At 35.3% G+C, this 27,094-nt stretch overlaps 1 protein-coding gene across 1 annotated transcript in view; it reads left to right on the forward strand.

Annotated features, from left to right (window-relative positions):
• The first annotated feature begins 19,117 nt into the window (after positions 1-19,117).
• Positions 19,118-27,094, forward strand: part of LOC107705724 (rho GTPase-activating protein 39-like) — a 36,624-nt gene continuing 28,647 nt past the window's right edge. Inside the window, exon 1 of the mRNA XM_016509160.1 lies at positions 19,118-19,567. Within this exon, the coding sequence (XP_016364646.1) occupies positions 19,182-19,567 (386 nt within the window). The 5' untranslated portion in view covers positions 19,118-19,181. The remainder of the gene's footprint in view (positions 19,568-27,094) is intronic.

The following is a 27,094-nucleotide window of genomic DNA, read 5'->3' on the forward strand; positions in this document are numbered from 1 at the left end:
CAACCCAACAAATGAAGTGGGCCCTTCCTCTGGGGCCGTGCTGATGGGATCTGACTCACCATTTCATATTCTATTGCAGAAGGTCTGTTCTAACAGTCACCATCATCTCTCTCGAAATGTGTTTGTTTGTGCCTGTCTGTCTCAGTTTAGATAAAGAAGTTGAGCTTGAGGTGGAAAAAACTGATGAAAAGACATGCTTCGTGTAGGCCCATAGACATTGAGGTGGGACATTTACTCATTATTTGGGGGCTTTTCACAGGTAGTATTGATGTGAGTGTTTATTTGTTATTTTTAAGGATAGAAAAAAGGATAGAAAATCCAAAAATGAAAATTTGCTGAAAGTTTACTCGACCTCAGGCCATCCAAGATGTAGATTAATTTGTTTCTTTATGGGAACAGATTTGGAGAAATGTAGCATTACATCATTTGCTCACCAGTGGATCCTCTGCAGTGAATGGGTGCCGTCAGAATGAGAGTCCAAACAGCTGATAAAAACATCACAATAATCCACACGTAATCCATACAACTCCAGTCATGATCTGTGCATATTTCTCTCCTGATTCAGACGAGATTACTTTTTCGCTGCAGAAAGTAATGTTATACATAGAAAACTCATAGTTTAGCGAATTTAGCACATATTTTAGCCAGAAGCAATGGTTTGAAGTTAAAAATAATGGATTTGTTTTTATCAGCTGTTTGGACTCTCATTCTGACGGCACCCATTCACTGCAGAGGATCCATTGGTGAGCAAGTGATTTAATGCTAAATTTCTCCTAAATCTGTTCTGATGAAGAAACACTCAATCTACATCTGAGTTAATACTTAATTTTAGGTATTTTTTAAAATTATTAATCTTAATAAATAAAAAATAAGATTTAATTAATGTAAATAATTACTTTTAATGATTGCATTTTTAAATGCAGCAGAAATGGATGTAAGAAATGCTTAATCTTTTATGAAAACATAACCACTTGACACACACACACACACACACACACTTGTCTTTTATGTTCTCTGTTTCACTTATTTTACAGTGTTTCTTCCTTTGGTCTTTCTTTCCCCCTTTTGCCCCTTTTTCTGCCCAATGCTTTCCAGACATGCATATGTAATTCCCATCTCTGTTACTGAGAAGCACACGCACACATGAGAGCGTGTCTAAAGCCACATGTAGTTCTTAGAAGCGGCCTGCGAGATCGTTTAGTGGATCTGAATCCCGTGTTTTTCTGGACTGACCTGCACTTGGCAGGTCGTAGTTGCTGGAAATTGGAGTGATCACATTGTATGTTTTTCCTTGTAAATTAGACTGTGTGTGTGTGTGTGTGGACATGTACCTGTTTTAGAAAGTGTTCTATAAATATTGTCTTAGACGAAGAAGCAGCACTTTGCATTTAATGTAGTTTAGTGGTCTAGACTGTAGGCCTGGACAGCCCATCTTTTCTTATCCCAGAGTCATTACGAGGTATTTTAAACCTCAGATCAGATTAAGACTGTATTAAATGAGGCGTTTAATTGCACGTCCTGGATGGACTGACTAAAGTACTACTGTATGTCTCGTTTTGAACTCTCTCATAAAACAGCACTGTCCTCTCATGTCGTTTCAGTATTTACAAATGTATCCCGAATTTGTCAGCAAGGACAGCAGTGTACATTTATTTGTGTATCTAATATGTATTCAAATAAAGGCTGCATGACAAATGACATTGTGATATTTTGTTTTTTCTGTAATATATATTGCCATATGAAAAAATACAGTAATTTGTACCAGATGAAAAAAAGACTGTTCTAAATTGTTATTGGAGTGATTTTGTTGGGGCGTGCATCTGCAGAGAAACTAAAAATCATTTTAAAAAGCTGAGAAATGTCTTTTTATGGTTTAATGATTTGGGAAAAACCTGTACAAATTTGAGTGTTTACAAGAAGCAACTCAACCCTCTTTCATTAATCATAAAGTCAAAGTTTAAAAAGATAAATAAATAAGAAAAACTTAGTTTTTTATGGCACATTTCCACTTTTTTGACCCATTCAGTATGACTATAAAATAAGAACGTTTTTTATTGTGATTATTATTAAATAAAAAAAATATTAAAATAAGAAATATGTTGCAACAATATTGTTGTACTGTAAAATTAAATTTAATTAAATGAATTAAAATTAAGTATTTAATTAAAAATGTGTTGTATAGTTCAACTGTAAGATTACAATAGTATTATTTATATCTTAATTTCTTCATTTTCAAATGGTAAACCAACAAGCTTTTATTTCGGCAGCAAATCTTATTTGCACTGCCAGTTTCAGAGTGAAGAGCGGCACTGTAGTTGTTAAACTGTCAAATCATTATTGAGTCTAGTAGGTTTTATGTCTTTCTTTTTTAGAACAAAATCCGTGAAACTAGGGCACAATGTACTGTATTAATATGAAGGAATTTTCTGTATTGATTTTTTACAGTTTTACCTGTATTTTGAATTTTGCTCTGTTTTAGGGTTAATGGAAATCTCCATAAAATTAATGGATAATGTCCTGTAGACATACGTCTAATTTTTGTATCTCTTAATTTCAAGGATTGGTATCTGACAAACAATTCAGAATCCTCCTCAGCAATCTCTATAAAGTGACTTTAAAAATATTAATGCAGTAATTCTGCATTCAGAAATGTATTGGCCAAAACTGGTTGGAACTTTTTACCGATATAAAAATTCTGGCTGATAGACATAAGCATTTTTTTTTCCTGTTATGGGCTATAATAAACTTTTAGATTATTTTGCCAAACAGAGTGAAAAAAACTGAACTAAAATCAATTATTTTAAATGCCACAAGTGAATTTAATCGTCACAACTTAATAATGTACAGTATGAAAAAAGGGGAAATTATTTAAGTTATTTTAACGCTAGAATACTGTAAAGGTAATCTGAATGTAAAAATAGGGGACATTAGCAGCACAAGTAAATATTACATATACAATGAACAAAAATCTCTTCAGCAAACAATATTTTTGTGTACATTTTCATTTTTATTTCATTTTTATATCTCAACAGCAGTAATTCTTGAAACGATGGAAAATAGCATTATAACCAGGCATATACTGTATAAAGATGTGTGGTGAAGTCTAATGTCACCACATCATGGTCCCTCCAGTTCACATAATCATAAAAGGATTTATTATGAAAATCTTGACATTTCCCAGTCCATACACAGACATAACAGACTGACTAGGATGCATATACATTGAATGGCAACAACAGGTGGGCCTTTTCTCTTTTTGATCAAGCCGGGCTCATAGGGCACACGATATTATATTTCACCTGCTGAATAAGCAGAGAGAGAGAGAGTTTCCTGGAGTACAAATATCCTCTGAGGTCCCCAGCTGGAGGCAGATGTGCTATAAGTCAGCAAATGTTAAAGTAAGAGAGTTCACACCTGGCACTCTTCATCAAACAGGCGGTAATTAACCTTTATGATGACCTCTGTGTTTCTAGAGCGATCTGTTTAATGCACATGAACTTGCACATGTGCAGGAGAATGCTGGAGCATCAATCATCATGAAGCTCCTTCTGTGAGATTAAAGATAAATCTGTTGTTAAGATTAGTATGAATAATCTTTATGCTCTGCAATCGTATGATGTAATTCTGGGTTCATTTGCATATCCTTCAACAAGTAAATGCATGTAAATACAGTCCATATGGTGCGTTCAGTCCTATGTAAACCACAGTGGAGTGATGCAATTAAAGATGCAGTATGGAAAACAGATGATGGCCTTTTCATGTGGTGAGATTATGTCTGATACGGAGCTCCAGAGCATCACAAATGCTGTTGTCCATCATCTCCAGGAAACACAGGCTTTGGCAGCGTACTGTTGACCAGATACAGTCAAACACTGATATATTTAGACCCGACTGGAGGCCTCTGAGAGAGTATCTTGTGAATTGAGTATCATGTGAGCGTGCATGGAAGAGACTGGAGGATGTGAAGAGGTCTTGGCATGGTGTGGACATATTGGCTGTACATTTGGAGATGGACAGCTGGGAAAAAAAAGTCTCCCAATTTTTTATATATTTTAAGTTGTCTGTCATTTTGTGTTTGAAGTGTTTTCACTGGCCAGTTTGCTGAGCTTCCTGATTGAATTGGCCAGAGAGGTCATTGAAGTCTCACATCTAGCTGCATACATAGAATGTACAAAATGTAGTTGGAGAGGTGGATGTACATCTGTCAATCAAATTTAAGTCTCTGATTACCTGAATTTATTTGGTAATCCAAAAAGGGTAAATCAGAGCTCCAGCTGAGCCTCGCTCTCAAGCCCTTCCAAATGCAGACTTATCTATTTACTCAGTATGTTTCATCTGGATCACTCAGAACATTATATACAGTATAGGAACATGTGGCATATGAACTTCTGAATGTAACAGCTATGTATGCTATATAAACAGTGTATTAATAATAATGATGAATATAATAATCAGAAGGTTGTGTGTTATAGGGGTGTCATATTTATTTCAGCTTTGAAATTGTGCAGGTAAAAAAAAATGCATATTAAATATTTACACCTTTTATTTGATAATAGTTTAATAATAAAATAGCATATATATATATATATATATATATATTGCAAAAACACGTTGATTGCATGAAATGGTTTACACTTTATTTGATAACAGTTTAATGACAAACTACAATTTTTAAATTACATTAAATATACATAGCTAATATAGTACAATGGTATATACATTTATTAAGTAACTCAATGCAAAAAATGTTTTATTGCATATTAAATTATTCACACATTTTATTTAATGACAGTAAAAAAAATGTAATGGAAATTCTTTTCATTTTTGATTAAATTAATTAATTCATTATTTTAAAAGTAAACAATAATAATAATAATAATGGTAATAATAATAATAAAACTACCAAATAATGATTAAGTAAAGCAATTTATGGCAATATCATATAAATTAATATAATGATATAAATACAAATTATGATCACACTAAATTATTTACACTTTAAATGTCTGATCAAATCGGTGTTGTTTTTGTGTGTTCAGCTGCTGCCTGGAGAGTGTGTTTGTACAAGCATTAGAGACATTAAGAGCTGCATTCTTTCTTTGTAAATGTGTAACAGTAAAGCATGTCAGAAATGTCCAGATTAGTTTACTAACAGACAGAATCAATAACCACACACTCACACTTTGGGGGTTTTCTGAAGGTTCTCTGTATTCGGTTTTGAAAGAAAAGAGTGTGAGTTTCATTTTTATGAGATTTATTTTAGATTTGGCATTTATGATCTGAGCATGAGGTTTTTTGCTCTATAAAAGGCATTTTTGTTATGAGCTCTGGCCCGTGAATGTATATTGTGTGTTAGTAGGTGAACTGCAGCAGCGTGGCATCGAGCGACACTCCAAACTCACTTTTCATCTCTTACCACCCATTTGTTTTACAAGCGGCAGGTTGGTACTTGTGAACGGCTCCACCCTTTACAGAAAAACACACACTCGTGGCAGCAGCAATCCAAATGGCTGGAGGTGATTGAATGGCTGCCTGTGGAGACATTTATTGACTCTCACAGTGGTGTGAATGAGCCAAGCAAGTTAGGGAGTGATGGAAGATCGACCAATCACAAAAGCCCAGTGTTTGGTCAGGACCAATCAGGCCGGTTCATAACAAACTGCTTGTCAGATTGTGGAACAGTGTCAGACAGGTATTGTGAGTGAATGACAAATGCATGCAAAATGTAATACTTAGGGTTAGAAATTTCTTCAAATCTTTAAAGATTTGAAGTTTAATAAAAAAAAAAGTCGTCATTCACATACCATAAAGTTTTGAAGAATGTCTGTGTGTGTTTTTTTTTTTTGTTTACATGCACCCAAATAAACCCTTTCTAATCTGATTAATGGCTCGGACTAAAAAGCTGTCATGTAAACACTTTAGTTGTTCTGATTGAGATTGATCTGAATTTCAATCAGATTGAAAGCGGTGGTATAGTACTTAAATAAACTGATCAACAGGAAAAATCTTTTTTTAAATTGGTCAGTGGAAGATACTGAATATTTACTAAATATTTGCTAACAAAAGCTCTTCTAACATATAGTAAGCTCTCTTTTGAGACATGTCATAAAGGTAAAAATGTCAGTTATGCTTGCGGTAACTTCAGTGACAATATCACTGTGGTTTTCTCTGATTCTGACCACGTCATCTGGGTGCTAAATACATGTAATGCACATGTGAATGAATATTGGAATGCAACGTTTCAGAATTTGAAATCGGATTCGTTCTGATTGAGGAAAATCAATTTAGGACCCCAATTAGTTTTGGACCCCATTGACTTTGGACAAAAAATTTCTTCAAAATGTTTTCCTGTGTGTTCTGCAGAAGAAAGAAAGTCTTACAGATTTTGAACTTCGGTTCTAAGCTTGAGCAATATTCATCGTGAAGCTTGCCTTAACAAGCACCATTAAAACTACTTCAAAACCTGTTTTATCTTGCCAGTAAAATTTATTTGCTTCTTGAAATTTGAACCCAGCAAGGATTAGAGGTGTGTCCATGTGCCTCAGGTCTACTACTTTCTGTTTGAACATCACACACACATACACACACGGCATTCTGACAGTGACACAAAGTTCAAAGTGCTCTGCTCTGGAATGTCATGCAGGTGTCCTTGGAGGTGAATGAGTGTATAGAGGGATTGCCCTTCAGTCACACACGTACCCCAGTAAGCATTCCTCTCCTCTAGACCACACACTGCGCTCAACTCACACACACACACACACACACAGTCTTCATAATCTGAAACTACCTGGCATTCCATAGCTCACACGCTCTAAATGAAAGGTTGTTTGATCCTACCTGTCACAACACAAATATTTCTTATGATGATTCCTCTGGCATCCTTGGTATATCACTCTTATTGCTATGGGTGTATGAATGCTGTTTACATAACGTAGTGATAGAGGAGTTTATGCTTGATTTGCACAACACAAAGTTTGTTAATATAGAGTTCACCGATAAAGCAGGGTGGTTTGATTCCTCTTTCTTTGAAGACTCACAACATGCCAGACAGAAATGTAAACACTCACAATATCATCTTTCCAATAAACACCTTCTGACTGCATGTCATATCTTGTTATGGGAAAAATCACAGGGCGACATCCAGGAATCCACCATTTAACCTTAATCCGACCTTAAATTTCTGAAACCTCTAAATTATCAACATGATCAAAACGTCGCTGAAAAACTTGTTGCACACACATCTACTACATGCCATCTGTCACATGATTGATGGTATACTTTTTTTAGCAAATAAAAAACCTTTTAGTATCATTATATAAATGTCAGGGTGTGATACTTGTGTCTTTTTGCTGTGATTTTTTTTTTACTAATTTTTATATAGGAAACATAAAAATAACTTTTATATTGTTAGTAATATTTCAAGATAAATACTTACTGGATTGACTGATTGACTTACTTCATTATCCATACATAATGTTTGTGAAAAATCATGTTAAAATGTCAGGCTTTTGAGGAACATTAATTTTGTTCATCTCTCAATCATATGCATCATATGTTTTGCCCCCACAATAAAAACAGAGCTTTGATCATGAAACTAAACCATTATTTGTAACCCTGGAGCACAAAGGCAGTCTTAAGTCACTGGGGTATATTTGTAGCAATAGCCAAAAATATATTGTATGGGTTAAAATGATTTTATGCCAAAAATCATTAGGATATTAAGTAAAGATCATGTTCCATGAAGATATTTTGTAAATTTCCTACTGTAAATATATCAAAACTTAATTTTTGATTAGTAATATGCATTGCTAAGAACTTCATTTGGACAATTTTAAAGGCGATTTTCTCAATATTTCGATTTTTTTGCACCCTCAGATTCCAGATTTTCAAATAGTTGTATCTCGGCCAAATATTGTCCTATCCTAACAAACCATACATCAGCTTTCAAATGATGCATAGATCTCAATTTCGAAAAATTTACCCTTATGACTGGTTTTGTGGTCCAGGGTCACAAATATCATCTTACCAAGACATTATTGGGAAATACAGAGTACAACGGATATTTATATTGTATGTAAGTAGTCTATAAAGATCTCATTGATTTACAAGTTATCAGAAGTTCATCTTAATTGTTGGCCATATAAATATCAGAAGCTGAACCAAATTGCATATTTTGCTCAGTTTCTCTTTTTTGAGCATGAGCTAACGGTTCAATAAACTGTTCCATTTTTGTAATTTTTAAAACTCATAATTTCCATAATAATCACACCAGCTTCATCTATGTGGGTACCTAAGATGTTTTGAAGACGTCCTCATTTGTTTAAAAAAATTAATAAATAAAAAAATAAGGTTTTATACTAATTCTGTGAACAAGTGACCGATTTCAGCCGCAGCTTCAGTGTCTATTTAAAGGTTTTTAACAGAAGTCTAATGGAGAAGATTATTTGTTTCAGCTGTGACGTCAAAAGGTGAGGTCAGCGAGCATCATTCAAAACAGTGAGTATAGGACAGGAAACCTCATTCTAACAGAGGCAGATGGTCTAGTGTAAAATGCTGTGGGTGTGTGTGAAGCGCTGTAGTTTGTGTTTATTTACATAAAGTGAAGTGACTAGTCAGTTTCTCTTTTTTGAGCATGAGCTAACGGTTCAATAAACTGTTCCATTTTTGTAATTTTTAAAACTCATAATTTCCATCATAATCACACCAACTTCATCTATGTGTGTACCTAAGATGTTTTGAAGACGTCCTCATTTGTTAAAAAAATTAATAAATAAAAAAATAAGGTTTTATACTAATTATGTGAACAAGTGACCGATTTCAGCCGCAGCTTCAGTGTCTATTTAAAGGTTTTTAACAGAAGTCTAATGGAGAAGATTATTTGTTTCAGCTGTGACGTCAAAAGGTGAGGTCAGCGAGCATCATTCAAAACAGTGAGTATAGGACAGGAAACCTCATTCTAACAGAGGCAGATGGTCTAGTGTAAAATGCTGTGGGTGTGTGTGAAGCGCTGTAGTTTGTGTTTATTTACATAAAGTGAAGTGACTAGTGTGACTACAGAAGTGAGAAGAACAGGTGGGCCTGTTTCATTTACCATATAACACAACATCCCACACCTACTGCTTTACCTACCGTACAGGGGAACTTACGCAGCAGTTTGTTTTGAGCTCATAAACTAGATATCCTCAAGCACATTTCAGATTATCACCTTATGTCAATCAGACAAGCCCTTCCTGTCTTAAGTGGGTGGTTCCTGGCCAGAATAAACTAGAGAGGGACATACTTCATGCTGATAAAAGTCTGGTTGTGTAAAACTAGCCTTAATCGACCTTGTCTGTCAGCAAATTACAGTTACGTCCATTATTATTCCTTCTAGTTTTATTATAGTTATGTAGCTTCTTTATTATCTCATTATGATCTGTGTTTGTATTTCCTTTCACTTGTTCTGTATTTGCAGGTTTTTATTAGCTGTAAAGTTGTGTAACTAGTTCCTATCATGCCAGTAAAACACACTGGAGCTGAACTGCACATAAGCGACAGAGACAGAGTAGCATTGTATGGTTGTGTATTGGAAAAGCACTCCTTTTTAAATATGCATATTCATACGCACACTGAAGTGTTGCGTGAGTCAGCTCACATGTGGGACTGTCTGTCTGGCTTTGACTCGGCTCCACTCCTGATTTGAGATTTATACGTCCCACAGCTAATGATTTGGCCATCTGAAGGCACAACCTGTACAAATAAATCACCTTTCGGAGCAGTGTTTGTTATACTGAGCATCCTAATTCATGTAAATGGCTTTCCTCCCACCTGCCTCTAGTGTTTTCAAAGGTACTGTGTCATGTATTGTCTGTTGTTTTCCACAGTTACATTTTTGTGAAAGGATGTATTATTCAAGTGCACACAAAGGAACCTGGAGAGAAATGAAGTTTAAGAGTGAAAGATAACAGAGTTCCAGCGGATTTTAAACACATATCAGTGGCCAGGTTGAAGAACTCACCTATAGTCTGACATACAAAAACACCATGAAAGTAGTCCTTGCAATTTGTGTACAGTATTTCAATTCTTCTGAAGCCTTATGATAGCTTTTTGTGATGAACAGGGGTCAAGATAAGAAAAGGCGAAATCTCTTAAAACAGACATGCCAAGTTCTTAAAAATGTGCTCTTTATATTCATGTGTGGTTCATATGGGTTTGAAAAACATTTATAGCATTTTCAAGAAAAGATCATATTTAATGACTCTCAAAATGTCATGTGGTGTAACTGTTAAGTTACAAGTTATAAAATATTTTATTTACACCTTAAATGCATGTGAGTGTACACAACTTAATCATTACTTTTAAATATATTTTAAGGTAAATATTAATTTATTTATTTTAATTCATGAATATCATTACATTTTTGGCAAGTTGCACCACATGACATTTTACAACTTGAACTAACCTTGCCTTTTCATTTTAAAAAAAAGGCGAAATTATTGGATATTTATATCTTTGCCTGTTTTGGTTTTAATTTTCCTCCTGTATATTTCTGCATGCTGGTTGTACCACATGACTTTAATTTAGTGGACAAAAGTTTTCCAAATGTTTTAGAATATTAAAAAAGGTTTTCTTTTCAAGAATTTCTTCAATAAACTCTGCTAATGAGTCTCTTTCTTTATAATGAGTTATGATATCAGGATAGTGATATCAGCCTGATGTTTGTGCACTGGATTATATTTAAATATATTTTTAAGTGCATTTTAAATTAATAGATCAGCACACAAATAGAATGCCATGTCTGACTCGCAGACCAAAGTTGAAATCATTATTCTTTGATAATCTTCCCCTCTGCTAAAGCTCTTAAATCTTATTCTCATCCATGTTTGGATTCAAAAATGAAACCAGTGTAATCCAGCATGCAAATTCGTGTTGGTTTAAGCCGGTCTTTTCAGCAGGGTGTGCTTTCAAATTAACAGCAATCATTCGTGCTTATTATGTGAATGCTAGTGTTCATAGTAAAATTAAGACAGAATAAAAAAGAAGAGAAGTGAGCATGATAGACATCGTGTTTATGCGAGTGTTTACACACTCATGCATATGCTGCTGTCGTAGCGTGCAGCTTCCAACTGCGACCACAGTGTAAACAAATCAGATGCTAAACTCATCTGATCCCAGTCATGGGAGCCCGTCTGAGGAGTGTGCTGGAGGATTTAAAAAAAGCCCTTACATCCTCAAACAGAGCTGACCGTAATCATCCAGAGGTCCAGCCCATTCCTCCCTCAGCGCACAGATAAAGTTTTCAACAGATGACAAGTTGCCCTGGGATGAGGCACAGCTGTGAAGCTGGAGGGTGATTTGCATGTTTACTGGTGTGTGTGTGGGTGTGTGTTATCGCTACACACTGTTGGAGAGCATGTGTGTTTCCCACTGCTCCCATGTGGGAGTAAGTTAACATGATGGCTTCCTTTGCTCTTTAGGAGAGAGAGATAGGAACAGAAATAGACTTGTCACCCTCTGTGACGGTTTAAAATACACATTCAAATGTGGTGCGGGTTTCCCAGCAGTCATATACTGGAAAGTTTTATGATACTGGATATAATTAATGTATTGGCCATATCCTCATGTCAGACCCTGAGAGCCTGCTGTTTGTGTGCTGGCCACAGAAATTAAAGAAACGTGCACAAAAATAATCACAGGAGGTGGTTTTTAGATATTTGCTTTTCAGCTTTAGATTTTTAAAAAATTGATTGGTTGGAGGTACCCATTTATAACATTTAGAGAACCCATGAATTGCATAAATATTTGTTTTATTTAAATAGTAAAATATAATATAAAATAAAATGACTTTGACATCATACATTTTACATTTTTATTTTTTGGCATATGTGCTACTGAAACAGTTCAGACTTTAACAGTTCAGAAATTAAAATTAAAATTATTTAATTTAACTCTGGAAATTACTATGTAAAATGTGTTATGTGCCAAAATATTAAAATTTAACTTCAATAAAAAAAGCACAAAACACATTTTTGAAATTTAACTTTAATAAAAGTTCAATTTAAATTTAACTTTAATAATAAAAAATGCGTATTTATTTCAAAAAATTAAATTAAATTAAATTAAAATTTAATGTCTTGTCTGAACTTCCTGTTTCAAGGAAAATGTAAAAATTGTGGTGTGCCAAAATAAATCTTTTATTTTTTAATTAAATAAAATTTAATAAAATAAAATATTTATTTTTTATTACATTGCACATTTTACATCGCAAATGTATTTTATTTTTTATTAATTACATTTTTTGTACAACTCTTTGTATCTATATTATATAATTACATAATTATCTGGACCAAATTTATTTACATAGAAATAGATAACAAGAGTCTTTTTTTTTTCTTGCATCACAAAACTGATCTCTGATAACAAAACTTAGAACTGATAAAAGAGGAAATTGAGGAGAAAACATTTCTCTGGTGGGCAGTTGCAAACTTATAAGCATGTACAGTAAGAGCAGCTTGTCTCATTGTTGGCATGTCTAGACATGTTCAGAGTACTGACCACATACAACCACTGAATCTCATATGCAAGCAAGCATTTAACACTGTTTCTCTAACAAGTTAAATGTTCATTAATGACACTCTGACCTCTTCAACACATTTTTGAAATTTAACTTTAATAAAAGTTCAATTTAAATGTAACTTTAATAATAAAAAATGCGTATTTATTTCAAAAAATTTAATTAAATTAAATTCAAATTTAATGTCTTGTCTGAACTTCCTGTTTCAAGGAAAATGTAAAAATTGTGGTGTGCCAAAATAAATCTTTTATTTTTTAATTAAATAAAATTTAATAAAATAAAATATTTATTTTTTATTACATTGCACATTTTACATCGCAAATGTATTTTATTTTTTATTAATTACATTTTTTGTACAACTCTTTGTATCTATATTATATAATTACATAATTATCTGGACCAAATTTATTTACATAGAAATAGATAACAAGAGTCTTTTTTTTTTCTTGCATCACAAAACTGATCTCAGAATAGTAAAATAAAAGAGGAAATTGAGGAGAAAACATTTCTCTGGTGGGCAGTTGCAAACTTATAAGCATGTACAGTAAGAGCAGCTTGTCTCATTGTTGGCATGTCTAGACATGTTCAGAGTACTGACCACATACAACCACTGAATCTCATATGCAAGCAAGCATTTAACACTGTTTCTCTAACAAGTTAAATGTTCATTAATGACACTCTGACCTCTTCTCACAAAAAGCAAGCAAAGAAAATAAAGTCGGGGATATTTCCAGGCTATTTCGTGACAGTGTCTTCAAAAGAACAAGCATATTTTTCTTTGAAGCATGCACAGATACAGCGCATGTGAAAGTTTATGCTGAGTGTTTTTTTCCCCAGCTCAATACCGTCTTTATCTAGTCATTGCATCACAAAACTAACAAAACTTAGAACTGATAAAAGAGGAAATTGAGGAGAAAACATTTCTCTGGTGGGCAGTTGCAAACTTATAAGCATGTACAGTAAGAGCAGCTTGTCTCATTGTTGGCATGTCTAGACATGTTCAGAGTACTGACCACATACAACCACTGAATCTCATATGCAAGCAAGCATTTAACACTGTTTCTCTAACAAGTTAAATGTTCATTAATGACACTCTGACCTCTTCTCACAAAAAGCAAGCAAAGAAAATAAAGTTGGGGATATTTCCAGGCTATTTCGTGACAGTGTCTCCAAAAGAACAAGCATATTTTTCTTTGAAGCATGCACAGATACAGCGCATGTGAAAGTTTATGCTGAGTGTTTTTTTCCCCAGCTCAATACCGTCTTTATCTAGTCAGTGGGTACTGGTGTATTTCTCAAACAATACGGCTCTGTTTTCATCATGCGACTCTTTAATATTTCTGTTGACCAGAAAGTTTCTGAACCCTCCACGTGTCTTCTGTAATTAATTTACCTGTAAACTTGCGCTGAACTACAAGTAGTCCAAACCCACCCATATAAACACCCACCAATCAGACATAATCCATCCACAATTTATTGTAGACACTCACCCAAACAACAAATCTTATGCCTCTTAATTGTAGCAAGTCATTTCAGTAGTCTTTCGTAGTGACTTTCAGAGTGATCAGACGATAACAGGCTGCCCTAAGTAATGAGCGTTTTCAAAACGCTGTTTCCTGAAGCTTCGAAACCTTCGCAAATCATTTTAAACATCATCTAAAAAAAACTCCAAAGTCACATGATTTCAGCAAACAATGCTTCGTTACGCCATAACTGTTTCGAAATTTCAATGTTTTGCCACTAGGGGGCGATCTCTAAATGAATAAATTATAAATTTGCAGACATTTTAATGATACAATTGTATAATAAAAACTAAAAGTTGTAGTTAGAAGTCTCTTATTGGCTCAATTAACCAAGCACTCCATAAAAGGAAAAAAAACAAAAACAAGCCCTACTATTTAATAAAAATAACGCACATTTTACAGACACTTCACATGTAATAGTATTAGATTTGTTAATTGCATGTAATAGATTACACTTTCAATAAAACATTAGCAGATGGTTTATAAAACATGTTTGCGCATGCCTGGGCTGTTTTCATTGCATTTATGTAATTTTGATCAGCATTTTGAGTGTTTCAAAACAATTAATCATTTTGCGATGCGATTAGTTCAGTTGATTCTAAGTTTCGAAAAGCTTTGTTTCTCCCATCAATATCTGAGCTGTGCATGTTGTCTAAACACATGGAGAAGGGCACTTACGGTGCATTCAAGTCCTCCTGGGAAGTTCGTATTTATGAGGAGGGAAGTTGTAAATACGAAGTCAGGGCATTCAAGTTACTTTGGTCAGAGAGCAAGAAGGTGATTGGAGCTTTTGAATTTTTTTATGCTTTTATTAGGGCTGTCAATTTAACTCGTTAATCTAATTAGTTAGTTATGAAAAATAACATGATTAAAATATTTTAATGCAATTAACACCCCCGCCAAGACCTATGTACAGTAGGTCATATTACATTTCATACAGTTGATTGGTGATGAACATGAAGCAGATCAACAGTTCACTGCCTGATGTAGCCTATAGAATGCAGTTATATGCCCCTAAAATTCAAGAGATAATTCAAGGAAAAATGCCCCCGTAAGAGTTTTTCATATTTATATGATATGATATAAGAATAGCATGAGTGCAAATGTTATTTTATACAACAGTTCAATATATAAGACGTTAATATTGTGCTATATTTTAAACACAATATTGTCTGTTTTTGCTCAATTTTGCCAACAAAAATATTACCTATAAAGCCAGAACAGAACCTTTGTGCATCTCCAAGGAACACAGCGGGGATTAGTTTCTGAATTAATCCAAAATGGGTGAGCCAATGATTCAGCACGGATCAGCTCCAGGCATGACGAAGCAGATATCGTCCTCTTGTTATGCAAATCTTCCCACATTGTGACGTAGGTATGTGGGGGCGTGTTTGAACGGGCCGTTTAAAGGTAGGCGTGGCTGACTCTTAACTTTTATAAAGAATATCTCTTTGGATTTGAGACTTTAGTCTTTGCAACTTTACAGATCTTCTTTATGCACCAAGAGCTTGTAACACTCCAAAGAGAAAGGAAAAATTGAAATCGCATCATATGACCCCTTTAAACAAAGTTCAGAGTTTCTCACTCAGAACTTGGTGGTGCCGCTCATGTGCTTTCAACTCATAAATGACTTAACGCACTATTAGTCACAGAGATCACAACAACTTTTATGTGTTCTCTGTGTCTCATCATCTCACAGACTCCTTTTCTCTTCTCCCAACACGTGCCCTGTAGCACAAAGGGTTTCTATTCTCGTACTTCTGGTCATGTGAGTGTGGGGGTCAGGGGCTTGTGGTCAGGTTTACAGGGCCGCTATGAGCTCACTGCTGACCCCCATACACAGCAGATGGCCCTCACTCTGCATGCTGGGATATGGTAGGGCCGACTCACTGTCCTGGAAAGACCCTCACAGTGGAGGTAGATATCACACACACACACACTTCTTCTCATGTAGCCTCCTTGAGTCAGAAGAGGAAGCTGCACACAAGCAGAGAGATTGTCCCTGCTTTCAGCAGGTCTAGTCTGTTGTATGTCTTTGTGGATTTGGATTTGGTTTCAGAACATTGACTTCATGACATAAGCACAAGGTAAAGTAAGTAACTTTTAAAGTAGTAAAAGATGTAGACGTGTGTGTGGGTTCCTACAGGTACAGCCTGATGCTGTTTGGTGTTTTGGTGCATATGGGACTGTTTGAATCATCAAAGCATGCTGGAACAGTTTGGATTGTTGTACTTGCATGGATTGATGTGTTGATATGACAGAATATGGTGTAAATTATAAGGACTGGACTGTTAATGTAATGAGTGCGTTTTCGTACAGTCTTAAGGTGCTGTCACATTTTTACTGTTGCTCGGTAAATTTTTGTGGGCAAGATCCAGTCATTTCAATTTTGCATGAGGGCTAAAGATTTCATCACACAGTTTGAATTCAAGTTTTTCATGTGAATTCGCCGTGTTGACCATCAGAAAGCTGCTTGATTTTAAAGTGATTTCTGTGTGAGCTGTGATTCATTCTGTATATCGCAGTTGCGGAATTTTTTACCGAAATTATGCTGACCCCTACACTTTTACATGCTTAACTTGCCATATAAGATCATGTAAATGCCTTAAACAGAATTTGGTTGTTGGTTAAATGGTTCAGATTCCTTTCCCTAGTTTCGCTGTGTATGCAAACAGACTTCTAATTGAGACATGTCTGTTTACATTTTATTGTCAAAACTGGACAAAACCTCAGTGATTTAAAATGTAAAGTGATTTCCTTTTTAAGAGCTATTAGTTATTTTAAAAATAGTTTGTAAAAATGTTTTCCAGTAAACCGTAAGCTTGGTGACATCTAAATTAACTCGTTTTATTTAAGTCAAAGAAATTATTTAATATTGAGGATGATTTTTTTTCCTCCTATAATAAACCTGATTAGATAAATAGATTGGGTGACTCTAAAATTAAAGGGTTAGTTCAAACCTGACTTTCTTCTGTGGAACATAAAAGAAGATATCTTGTGAAATACATTTTTTCTCCCAACAAATGGAAGTCCATGCTCACAAAAACCAACATGGTTACCAACATTCTTCAAAATATCTTATATTATGTTTCACAGAAGAAAGAAAGTCATACAGGTTTGGAACAACATGAAGGTGAGTAATGGATGACAGAATTTATGTGGGTTGTTGTTATAGTGGCCTCTGTGTCGTCCTCCCCAGAATGCATTGGGGTTTGGAAGCATGACGGTGTCAGTGATGACATCACACTCGAAGAGGAAAAGGGAACTTCTGTTAGACTTGAAATGAGTGTCTTTTCCATTGTGTGAATAAAAGATTTACAAATCGGACAAACATTATAGACTGCATGACAGAATGCAACAGGTGCGCTTCAGGTTTTCCCTTTTGGCTTGAACTGAACAGGTGCTTGTTGTTTCTCTTGAGCCATGTAATTCCTGTAACAAGGAGGAATTACAAGCAATCTCAGTGCTGGATAAGATCTGTTTCCTGTGCATTCCGTGTGCAGTTGGCCATCTGTAGCAGAGAAAGATAGGTTTATTAATCTCAAGCCTCAGATCCTTTGTTGTAACTCTTGGTTCAAGAAGATTAGAGCAGTGCTGCACAGGCATAGAGCCAGATTCCCTATCTTACTCACGAGGCCATGCTCTTGTCTCTGGGCCGTGTGCCCGGTCACCCCTAAACAGTTCTAACTCTGAAAGCCCATCTGACCTCACATTCAGGGAAGCGGTTTCACTACGTTTTCCAAAAACAGACTGTGGGAAAACTCGCATGTATGTATGTCTGAACATCTCCAATGTTGATGAGAAATCCCGTGAGATGAGTGATTGATGCTGTAGGTTCATCATACGCATGAGTGTGTGTTGAGGTTGAACCATGGTAAGTCACTGTAAGTTGAAAGGTTTTTGGCTCACACCTGCACACTCCTGTTCCTTATGTGGAGGCAGTATGGAAGTATGCGGACCAGCTGCAGCTCTCCTCAGCTGTTAGAGTAAAGAGTCACAGAGAGAGATATATACACAGTATATATTTAAAAAAAAAAAAAAAGTAAATAATAAATTAACTCCATAGCAGATCTCAAGTGATCAAGGGCTTAGGACATTCCAATTCAGCACTGTAAAAAAAAACGGCAGATGTGGTTGCCAGAAATTTACCGTAAAAACACAGTAGGTTTTACGGTTTTAACTTACATTTACAGTAAAAACTGGATTACATTAACCATATAATGTTAATATGCCAACCTACTGAAGTACGAATATCAGTTTTGACAACCACCAAAAACAGGTGGTGATGAGAAAGTCACATGATGAATCAAATTCTGGGAATGTCATTTTTTCACTGTAAATTATACAATGATTTTTTTCTACTTCCAAAAACTGTATATTTAACAGTATTTTACTGTAAAATTACATTAAATGTAAGGTTAGATTTATTACAGTTATTAACCATATATAGTACAGAAACCAATGTTAACCAATTGCCAGGTTTATCATGGCATTTTTACAGTCTTTTAAAGTTAAAATCACAATCATTTTTTACAGTGAACCCACTGGAAAGGTTTCACTAGTAGTGGACCCTTGTGCAATGCAAGCAATGTTATAGAGTCAATGAGACGGAGAGAAGATAGCGAGGGAAGGGCACAAAAAAGTGAAGTGGAGTGCAGCCATGGAAATAAAACCGTGAACTCCAAATAAATATTATAAAATCAACAGTACATAACAGACTCCTTCCTCCAGAGTCTCCCAATCACAGGTCTGCATCTGTAAAAGGGTAAATCTGTTGAACTAAAACACATGGATTAGTTGATGTTGCAGGCAGGCCTATCTTCTGAACATCTTTAAGATACTATTACATTTTCTTCTACTGACCTGATCTGAACCTCCGCTCTCATTTTACATTCGGCGTTTGTTAAAATTCTGTTTATTTTACAAGCTGGGGTTTTCTATTACACTGCATTTTTGTTGTAAACCAGCTGTAAACAAAACCACTTGCTTGATTTTCTTTTACAGAATGCACTATATTACACCCATATCCTGACTACATTACCCATGTGTCCTCTCTCTCTAGGTCTGACTGGGTGGAGATCGTGGAGCCGCGCTCGAGGGAGCGCATGTACGTCAACCTGCTGACCGGCGAGTGCGGGTGGGAACCGCCGCCAAGCGTCCCGGTCCGTCAGTCGGACGGCAACCAGTGGTGGGAGCTTTTTGACAGTAATAACAATCGGTTCTACTACTACAACTGTACAAGCCAGCAGACGGTCTGGCATAGGCCTCAAGACTGTGACATAGTGCCTCTAGCGCAACTCCAAGCCATGAAGAGGAGCTCTGAGGACGAGCTGAGGGGGGGTCAAGAGAGGGTCCAGAGAGGACCGGCGGATGGCAAGCGGACACCCCAACCTGGACTGGGGTCTTCTTCACTGGAGCAGGAGAGTGGGATGGAGACGCCATCGTCCAAGGATAAAGGGGACAGTCTGGAGAGAAGGAACCAGGGAAATAGGTGAGGATGTCTGGAGCACTTGAAAAACTTCTTATGGTGGCAATTAAAGTGATAATTCACCCAAAAAAAATCATCATTTACTCATTATGATTTAATTCTTCAGTGGTCCAATGTTGTTTTGGACACTTCTGACTTCCATTGAATGGACAAACATAATTCTTCAACATATCTTCTTTTGTTTTCAACAGAAGAAAGTCGTACAGATCTGAAACGACTGTGAATTAAATGATGATTCGATTTCCATTTTTGGGTCAACAATACTTTTTAGCTGTAGACGCCAAAGCTGTGAGCTCTGCTTTCTGTGGCATACACTTTGACGGCTGTGTTTAATGGGATTTCTTACTGCCTGGGACCGTGTTTTAATCTGTCTCAGAAGGTTATAGTGTGCTTTCAGATGAACCTTTTTGTTGGGTTGCAATCTCAGCAATTGGGCATCTTGACTTAGTAGTCTAATAGTAGTCTAGTTAGCACATCTGAACTGGCTGGTGTTTCAAACCAGAGAGCCCTGTTCTTGCTCCTGGCACTTTCACACTAAAAGCTTTTTGGCTTTTGTAAGTTTGGTTTGCTTGTAATGTGCATTTAGGAACGCAACTTGCAATATCTGTTTCACCAGCTTTGTAATGAGAAGTACTTTTAGATCTGCCAACAAAAGATAAACTTCAAGGATTTCCTCCACAAAATAAAAACTTGATTGTTTAACATTTAAAAATGAAGAAATTAAGACATAAATATAAGTATTGTAATTTTAGTTGTTCAACAGAATCAAATTATTATTACACTATCTTTATTAAATACTCAAAATTGTGCAGCCCTACAAAAAACAAAAGCAAAACATAGCTAACCTGGATCCTTTTTAAAAATCACATTTTAAATTGCGTAAGTTAGCCGAAAAATAGATAATTAGACACTGAAAACAATGCATCTGATTGAGACCAGCGATCAGTTTAATTATTCATGGCTTCCTCAAGACCAGCTACTCGTTCGGGAAACCCACCAACTAGTCTAATTTGAATATAAGTTCCTTTTAGGTTTGCATAGGCAGGGCTGTACGTTAACTTTTTTTTCACATAGCACTGGTGCTACAGAGGTTGAAAGTTTTGTTAAATCAATCAGACACGTAAGACAACTTAGTCCAATTAATCAGGCGCTTTTTGACAGGCTCTCAGTGTGAGCGCGCTTCATGAGTACGCGCTCAGAAAAAGCGCATGCAGAACCTATCGAATTATGCTACCCTCTGTTTTAATGGGAGGTAGCAAAATCTGACAGTGTAGCACAAATCGTCAGAACACCGACAAGGCTTTTAAGCAGATGCAAATAATGTACTTTTGAGTTGCGCATTAGTGCAGTGTCCCGTGAGAGTAACTCTACCGCTGGCGCTGAGTTAACACTGGCGTTGTACAGTATATTGAGACGGAGGAGGCGCCAGAACTGCAGCTGATAGAATGTACGCTGTAGCACGATACAACGATATTTCTTCAAAAGCAGATCGTGGAGACATTTTAATCGTCCACGATCAAAAATCGTCATATCGCACACCCCTAACTACCAAGTATAATCAATCTCACACACACAAACAAGCACAAGAAATCACTTCACACTAAGCGGCTGTGTTATGAACATGCAAAACGGTATCGCACGCGTGCTACAGTGGTAAATTTATTCATCGCACAGACCAGTTTTTTCGTAGCACGTGCGTTTCGTAGCATATATGTCGCACTGTACAGCCCTGGCATAGGGGTGGAAAATTTAGGAAAACTTTCCAAATGTTTACTCAAATTCTCCAAAAGTTTCCAAAAAAATCCAGGGAAGTTTAAAAAATTTCTGGAAAGTTTCAGAAATGTTCTGCCCTTTTGCCACCCTAGTTCCTTTGCATTTCTAGTTCTGCCCTGCAAAAAGAACTCCCTCTTTCATTTTCTCTCTCTCTCTCTCTCTCTCTCTTTCTATCATACACACAGTTACAGTAGCTGTTGTGCCTATATACTGTATGGCTAGAAGCAGATGAAGCCAAGTTTTTGTGTGTGTATGTTAGCAAGGGTCAAAAAAGACCAATGTTTAAAAAAGCATACAGCTATAACGAATAAGTAAAAATGAAAAGAAGCATTGAAAATGAGGTGGGTTTTTTTCCACATGCTTCGTCCTCTCTCTGTTTAAAATGCCTCATCAGGACAGTAGTTGAACGGAAAGAGAAAACTGACCATAGAAGAAAAAAAGGGTTATGCTAAAGTCTGCTGTAGGGCCTCTTGTGGTCACACTGAGAATGCAGCATACATGGATTTCATTATGAATAGCGTTTTTGAATAATGAATTGCATCATGAATTGCGTTTATGAATTTCTGAACCCAATAGTGCATGGAATTGTGCTTGGAAAGCTACAAGCATTTGTGTTCAGAGGTTCACCATTTCAGGCATTTTGTTATTAAGTTTATTGTCTGATGAACACATATGTCAGAGTATATCTGTCATTGGAAGCCATGACTCATTGGATAAGGTCTTACCTGGTTTGACGCACATGATGTCACACATTGGCTTTCTGGGTCAGCCTCGTAGTCTCTTTGCGGGTAAAAATAGCTTGCAGGTTCTGTTCTCTTAATATTTTCTTAATGTTGGACTCTTGAAGCTGTTTTGGCACATATATGCTGTTTAGCTGGTCGAGCTCCAGCTGCTGAGAACACTGTGTATGAGAGAGAGAGAGAGAAAGGTGCCTAGCAGCCTCTAACAAAATCAGCCTTAAATGGTCACACACTTTTCCTTGTTAACACACAACCGTTAACACACCCTGGAATGAGCTGTTTTGTATACCTGTTTGCTAATTGTAGCTTCTTGGGTGGGACACCCTCACACACACTTCCACCTACTTAAACTTCAAACCTATTGGTTTTTCAGCAGCTGATTTTAGAGTGCACAGTTGTTTCTCTTTTTTTAGGTTAACTATACCATTCTCATCCAGTGTTGTTATTGTTAACTAAAACAATTAAAATTGTTTTCGGTAATTGAAATAGAGCTGAAATAAAATGAATTATAAATCTAAAAAGTAAAACTTAAAAAGAAAACAAAAGAAATGCAATTAAATATGTTGCTTTTATGACTAACTAAAATAAGTTTAAGTACTAAACTTACTAAAACTGAAATAAAAAAATAAAGCTAAATAGAAATAATTTAAGAAAACAAAAACCAATAAAAATTATGAATGCACAAAAAATGCAAATTTAAAAGTCAAAAATAAAAACTGATACAAATTTTGAAAATATTAATAAATAGTATAATGGTTATTAATACTAAAATAAAATTTTTCCCATTTCTCAAGCATCTTCCTTGCATGTTTTCTCTTCTTTCCTTTTTTCTTTTGCATTTTTTTATTATCACATTTTTAATTTAGCTATTATAGTTAACTAAAACTAATAATAAAAAATAAAAAAAATTACCTAAAAGAAATGTTAAAATATGAATATTAAAATTAAAAAATAAAAATATATGTAATAGCGAATGACAAAAAAAAAAACATAATTACTAAAACTTTTTAAAAAATTCAAACTGAAGTAGTACCTCAGTGATACAAAAAATCAGTGTAGTTGTTTGTTGTACAAGTTGTATGTGTACGTGTGTTCTCAGGAAAGCAAATTAGCAGCTCACACTCACTCAATTAAAAGTAGGGCAAGTTTTCCAGCTTGTACGTATTTTTGGAGTGTGTGTGTGTGTGTGTATGTGTGTGTGGGGTGCAGCTAGAGGACGTTCAGTGCAAGCTGCCGTCAGAAGGAGTGTAGCCCAGTAACACTGAGCTGTTTTTGGGTAGAGTCACAGCGCACGTCCCTGAGGTCATGGAGGAAACCTGGTTCTCTTTACTTGTACACGCGTTGCTTGTCCAGTGGATGTCAGAGAGGGTAAGAGCTCTACTCTTGAGGGGTTCTTGGGCTGCATTTAAAACCTAGTGAGCTGCCTACTTGGATAACAACATTTGGGTGTCATTAGACAAGTTCTGAATGTTAAAATGTCCCCAAATGAACATTTGATTTAATTTGAAACACACGTATATCCAAAATGCTGTCTAGCTAGGCAGCTGACAAGATTTTGGTTTTGAAACATTGTAATAAAGTTAGAGTTATGGGATATTTGCTTTTTAGGAAGCACTGCTGGTGTTCTCCACCCGTCTGGATATATGAGCTTGTGTGTGTGTGTGTGTGTGTTTATCCTTGTGCTAATCGGGCACTGGCATCATGGAGGGCTCTCCCCCCTCGCCTTTAACATATGGGCCATCTCTCTGGTCAATGTGTGTGTTCATTTTTTTTGCCAGAGATGTACAAAGAGCTCTTGTTTTGGCTCTGTACACACTACAAATCTGTATTAGTGTTCCAGATTTTGTGACTTTTGTGTACTGGCTTACGCAGGTGAGTAGAGCTATATTATCTTTTGGGTTATGAGTAACAAGACTTTGTCATTCTTGTTTTGATGGGTTGTTTTACTGTAATGCTATAGTGTCTTTATAAGTTTGTTACTTTCTATATTTGATAGCAAATGTTGATCGCTAACTATGTTGTTTTGATGTTTTGAATGCTGATCCCCATTATGCTAGGAATAGTTCACAGAAAAATGAAATTTTGCTGAAAATGTACTCGCCCTCATGTCATCCAAAGTATAGATGAGTTTGTTTGTTCATCAGAACAGATTTGGAGAAATGTAGCATTACATCACTTGCTCACCAATGGATGCTCTGCAGTGAATGGGTGCCGTCAGAATGAGAGTCCAAACAGTTGATAAAAACATCACAATAATCCAAACCGCTCCAGTCCATCAATTAATGTCTTGTGAAGTGAAAAAGCTGCGTGTTTGTCAGAAACAAATTCATCATTTAGGCGTTTTAACTTTAAATTGTTGCTTTTTCAATCCAAAATGCATTTTTTGTGTTGTTTTGCAGTGAAAACTCACCAATAATCATTATTAGTAATTGCATATTATTAATGTAATTAATTGCATTACATCACTTGCTCACCAATGGATGCTCTGCAGTGAATGGGTGCCGTCAGAATGAGAGTCCAAACAGCTGATAAAAACATCACAATAATCCAAACCGCTCCAGTCCATCAATTAATGTCTTGTGAAGTGAAAAAGCTGCGTGTTTGTCAGAAACAAATTCATCATTTAGGCGTTTTAACTTTAAATTGTTGCTTTTTCAATCCAAAATGCATTTTTTGTGTTGTTTTGCAGTGAAAACTCACCAATAATCATTATTAGTAATTGCATATTATTAATGTAATTAATTATTATTATTTATGTAATTTGTCTTACTGACAATAGAAGTACAATAATTACTAAAATCAGTTGTGGAGTCCTGATACCCTGATACTCTGCGTGGCTGGTCAATCCCTGCTTTTATAGTGTTGTGATCAATTTGTTTGGACTTAGAATTATGGATTTTGATTAGCTAATACAGATTTTCAGGTTATTTTTTAAATAAGACAAAAAATAAAAGCTGCCACTGATAATGCGGCTATTTGTTGAATTTGCACTAATTCTCATGATTTGTATGTAGTGCTGAGTGTTAAGAGATTAGTCTCAGAATGGGGTCCTGTGACTCAACTATTTTCTAAAGCCAGAGACAGAGGCTTCAATCTGTCTTTTTCACTCCCTCCTTCGTTCTTTCCCTCTCCCTCTTTCACTTTTTCTTTTCTTGCTGTGAGGTTCCTCTGGTAAAGAGGATTGAGGTGGGCAGCAGTAATCTGTCTCATACATTCTTGCATTATGTGCTCCTGTAGAAGGCAGAAATCCCTTCAGATCAGAGCCGAGAACAAAAGACTGGTTTAAACCCTCATCCCCCTTTACCAGATGCATCCCAGCAGAGAAAGACACGCACCCGAGGACACTGAGATGAGAGGAGCTCAGTGGATTAAGAGAATAGAACCAGAACATTAGATCTGTGCTTAAAGGAACAGTTCAGCCAAAAATAAGCAATTATGAAAAATCATTTACTCACCATCATGTGGCTTTAAACATGTATGCTGTTATTTATTTATTTGATTAAGTTATTTATTTTTTGTCATGTGGAACACAAAATGTCCATTTTTGAACTTTTACACACAATAACAGTCAAGTTACAGTAATGAAGCAAGAGAATCATAAAAACAGTGTTGTAATTGTTAACTTAAATTAAAAGTATTTAAGTTTGTGTTAATTGAATAAAATCAAATATAAATAGTAGATTTAAAAAAGTCAAACAAAAATTTGAAATGTTGCCTTGGCAACTAACTAAAATAAAATAAATTGAAGTAGAAGTACTTAAAAAAACTGAAATAAAATAAAGTTAATGCAAATATTTAAAAAGCACATAACAAAATCACTCAAAATTAAACTAAAAAATATTGTAAAAATTATTAAACTAATCAAATAGTTTTGGAATAATTCCTAAATTTACTGAAAATTTTCAACCTTTTTGCAACCCTAGCTATATATCAAAATGTAATGCACAACACAAGTCATATGGACCACTTTTATTGTACTTTTATTAGTTGCTTGAACCACTTTTACAAAAAGAGCTGCCCAAGAGTTTTTCCAAATGTTCTACTTAACATGAAAGTAACAGCATATTGGTTTGGAACGGCAAGATGATGAAAAGTTTTGATGAGTAGTTAGGGGTCTGTCTGTCTGTTTTCATTGAATGTGTTTTTAGTATGTGATGTTTGAAGAACAGCATGACATCGAGTTTAATCTCATGACAGACCACCTCATGGTGTTTTTTTGTTATTGTTTTTATTTATATCTCTGGATCCATCATCCTGCGTGCGGGAGCTTTAATTGGATGTGTCCTTTCAGATCTTGTTATCTTTTCCTCTGTGGGGGCTACGTTATATCTGACATGCAGATATACCAGTGGCACATAGTCTTTAGACAAAAGGAACATACCGTAATTGTGACACAAGTAGCCTGTATTTGTTATAATATAATATAATATAATATTTTAATGTAATAAAATAATTTAAGTTTAATAATTTAAATTAAGATTTATTGATTATAAATATAATATAAAAATATTCGTATTATTAATATTAAGAATACAAATAAATGTTTATTAAACTTATGTGTCTTCTATCATTATATTGTGGTCATTAAAAAATATATATTTTATGAAAAATAATTTACTTGCCTTCATGTTTTTCCAAACCTGTTTGCTGTAAGAAAAAAAAGCCTACATTTATGATAATAAATATTATATGATATTATATTATTTTAATGTAATAAATAATTTTATATTATTTTTTTCTTGATTATAACTGCAGTAAAAACAATTGTGTACTGTGATTAATCAATAATATAAATTAGTTAAAACTGTTACAAGATTCACCTGTGGTGTCTTGCCTTAATATCATTATTAGCTACAACTACAACTGTATTTTAGCAGCCTAGCCATTGATAAAAAAAATAAAACATCTATGTCTTAAAATGTCAGCACTCGGCAGATCTGAACAGCACACCCCTTCCAGAACCTGTAGAGTAAAGTTGTGGCCAAGCCCAGACTGGCATGGTGCTACACACACACAT

Source organism: Sinocyclocheilus rhinocerous, unplaced genomic scaffold, assembly GCF_001515625.1.
Source record: "Sinocyclocheilus rhinocerous isolate Xijiao unplaced genomic scaffold, SAMN03320098_v1.1 scaffold263, whole genome shotgun sequence".
Classification (NCBI taxonomy): Eukaryota; Metazoa; Chordata; class Actinopteri; order Cypriniformes; family Cyprinidae; genus Sinocyclocheilus; species Sinocyclocheilus rhinocerous.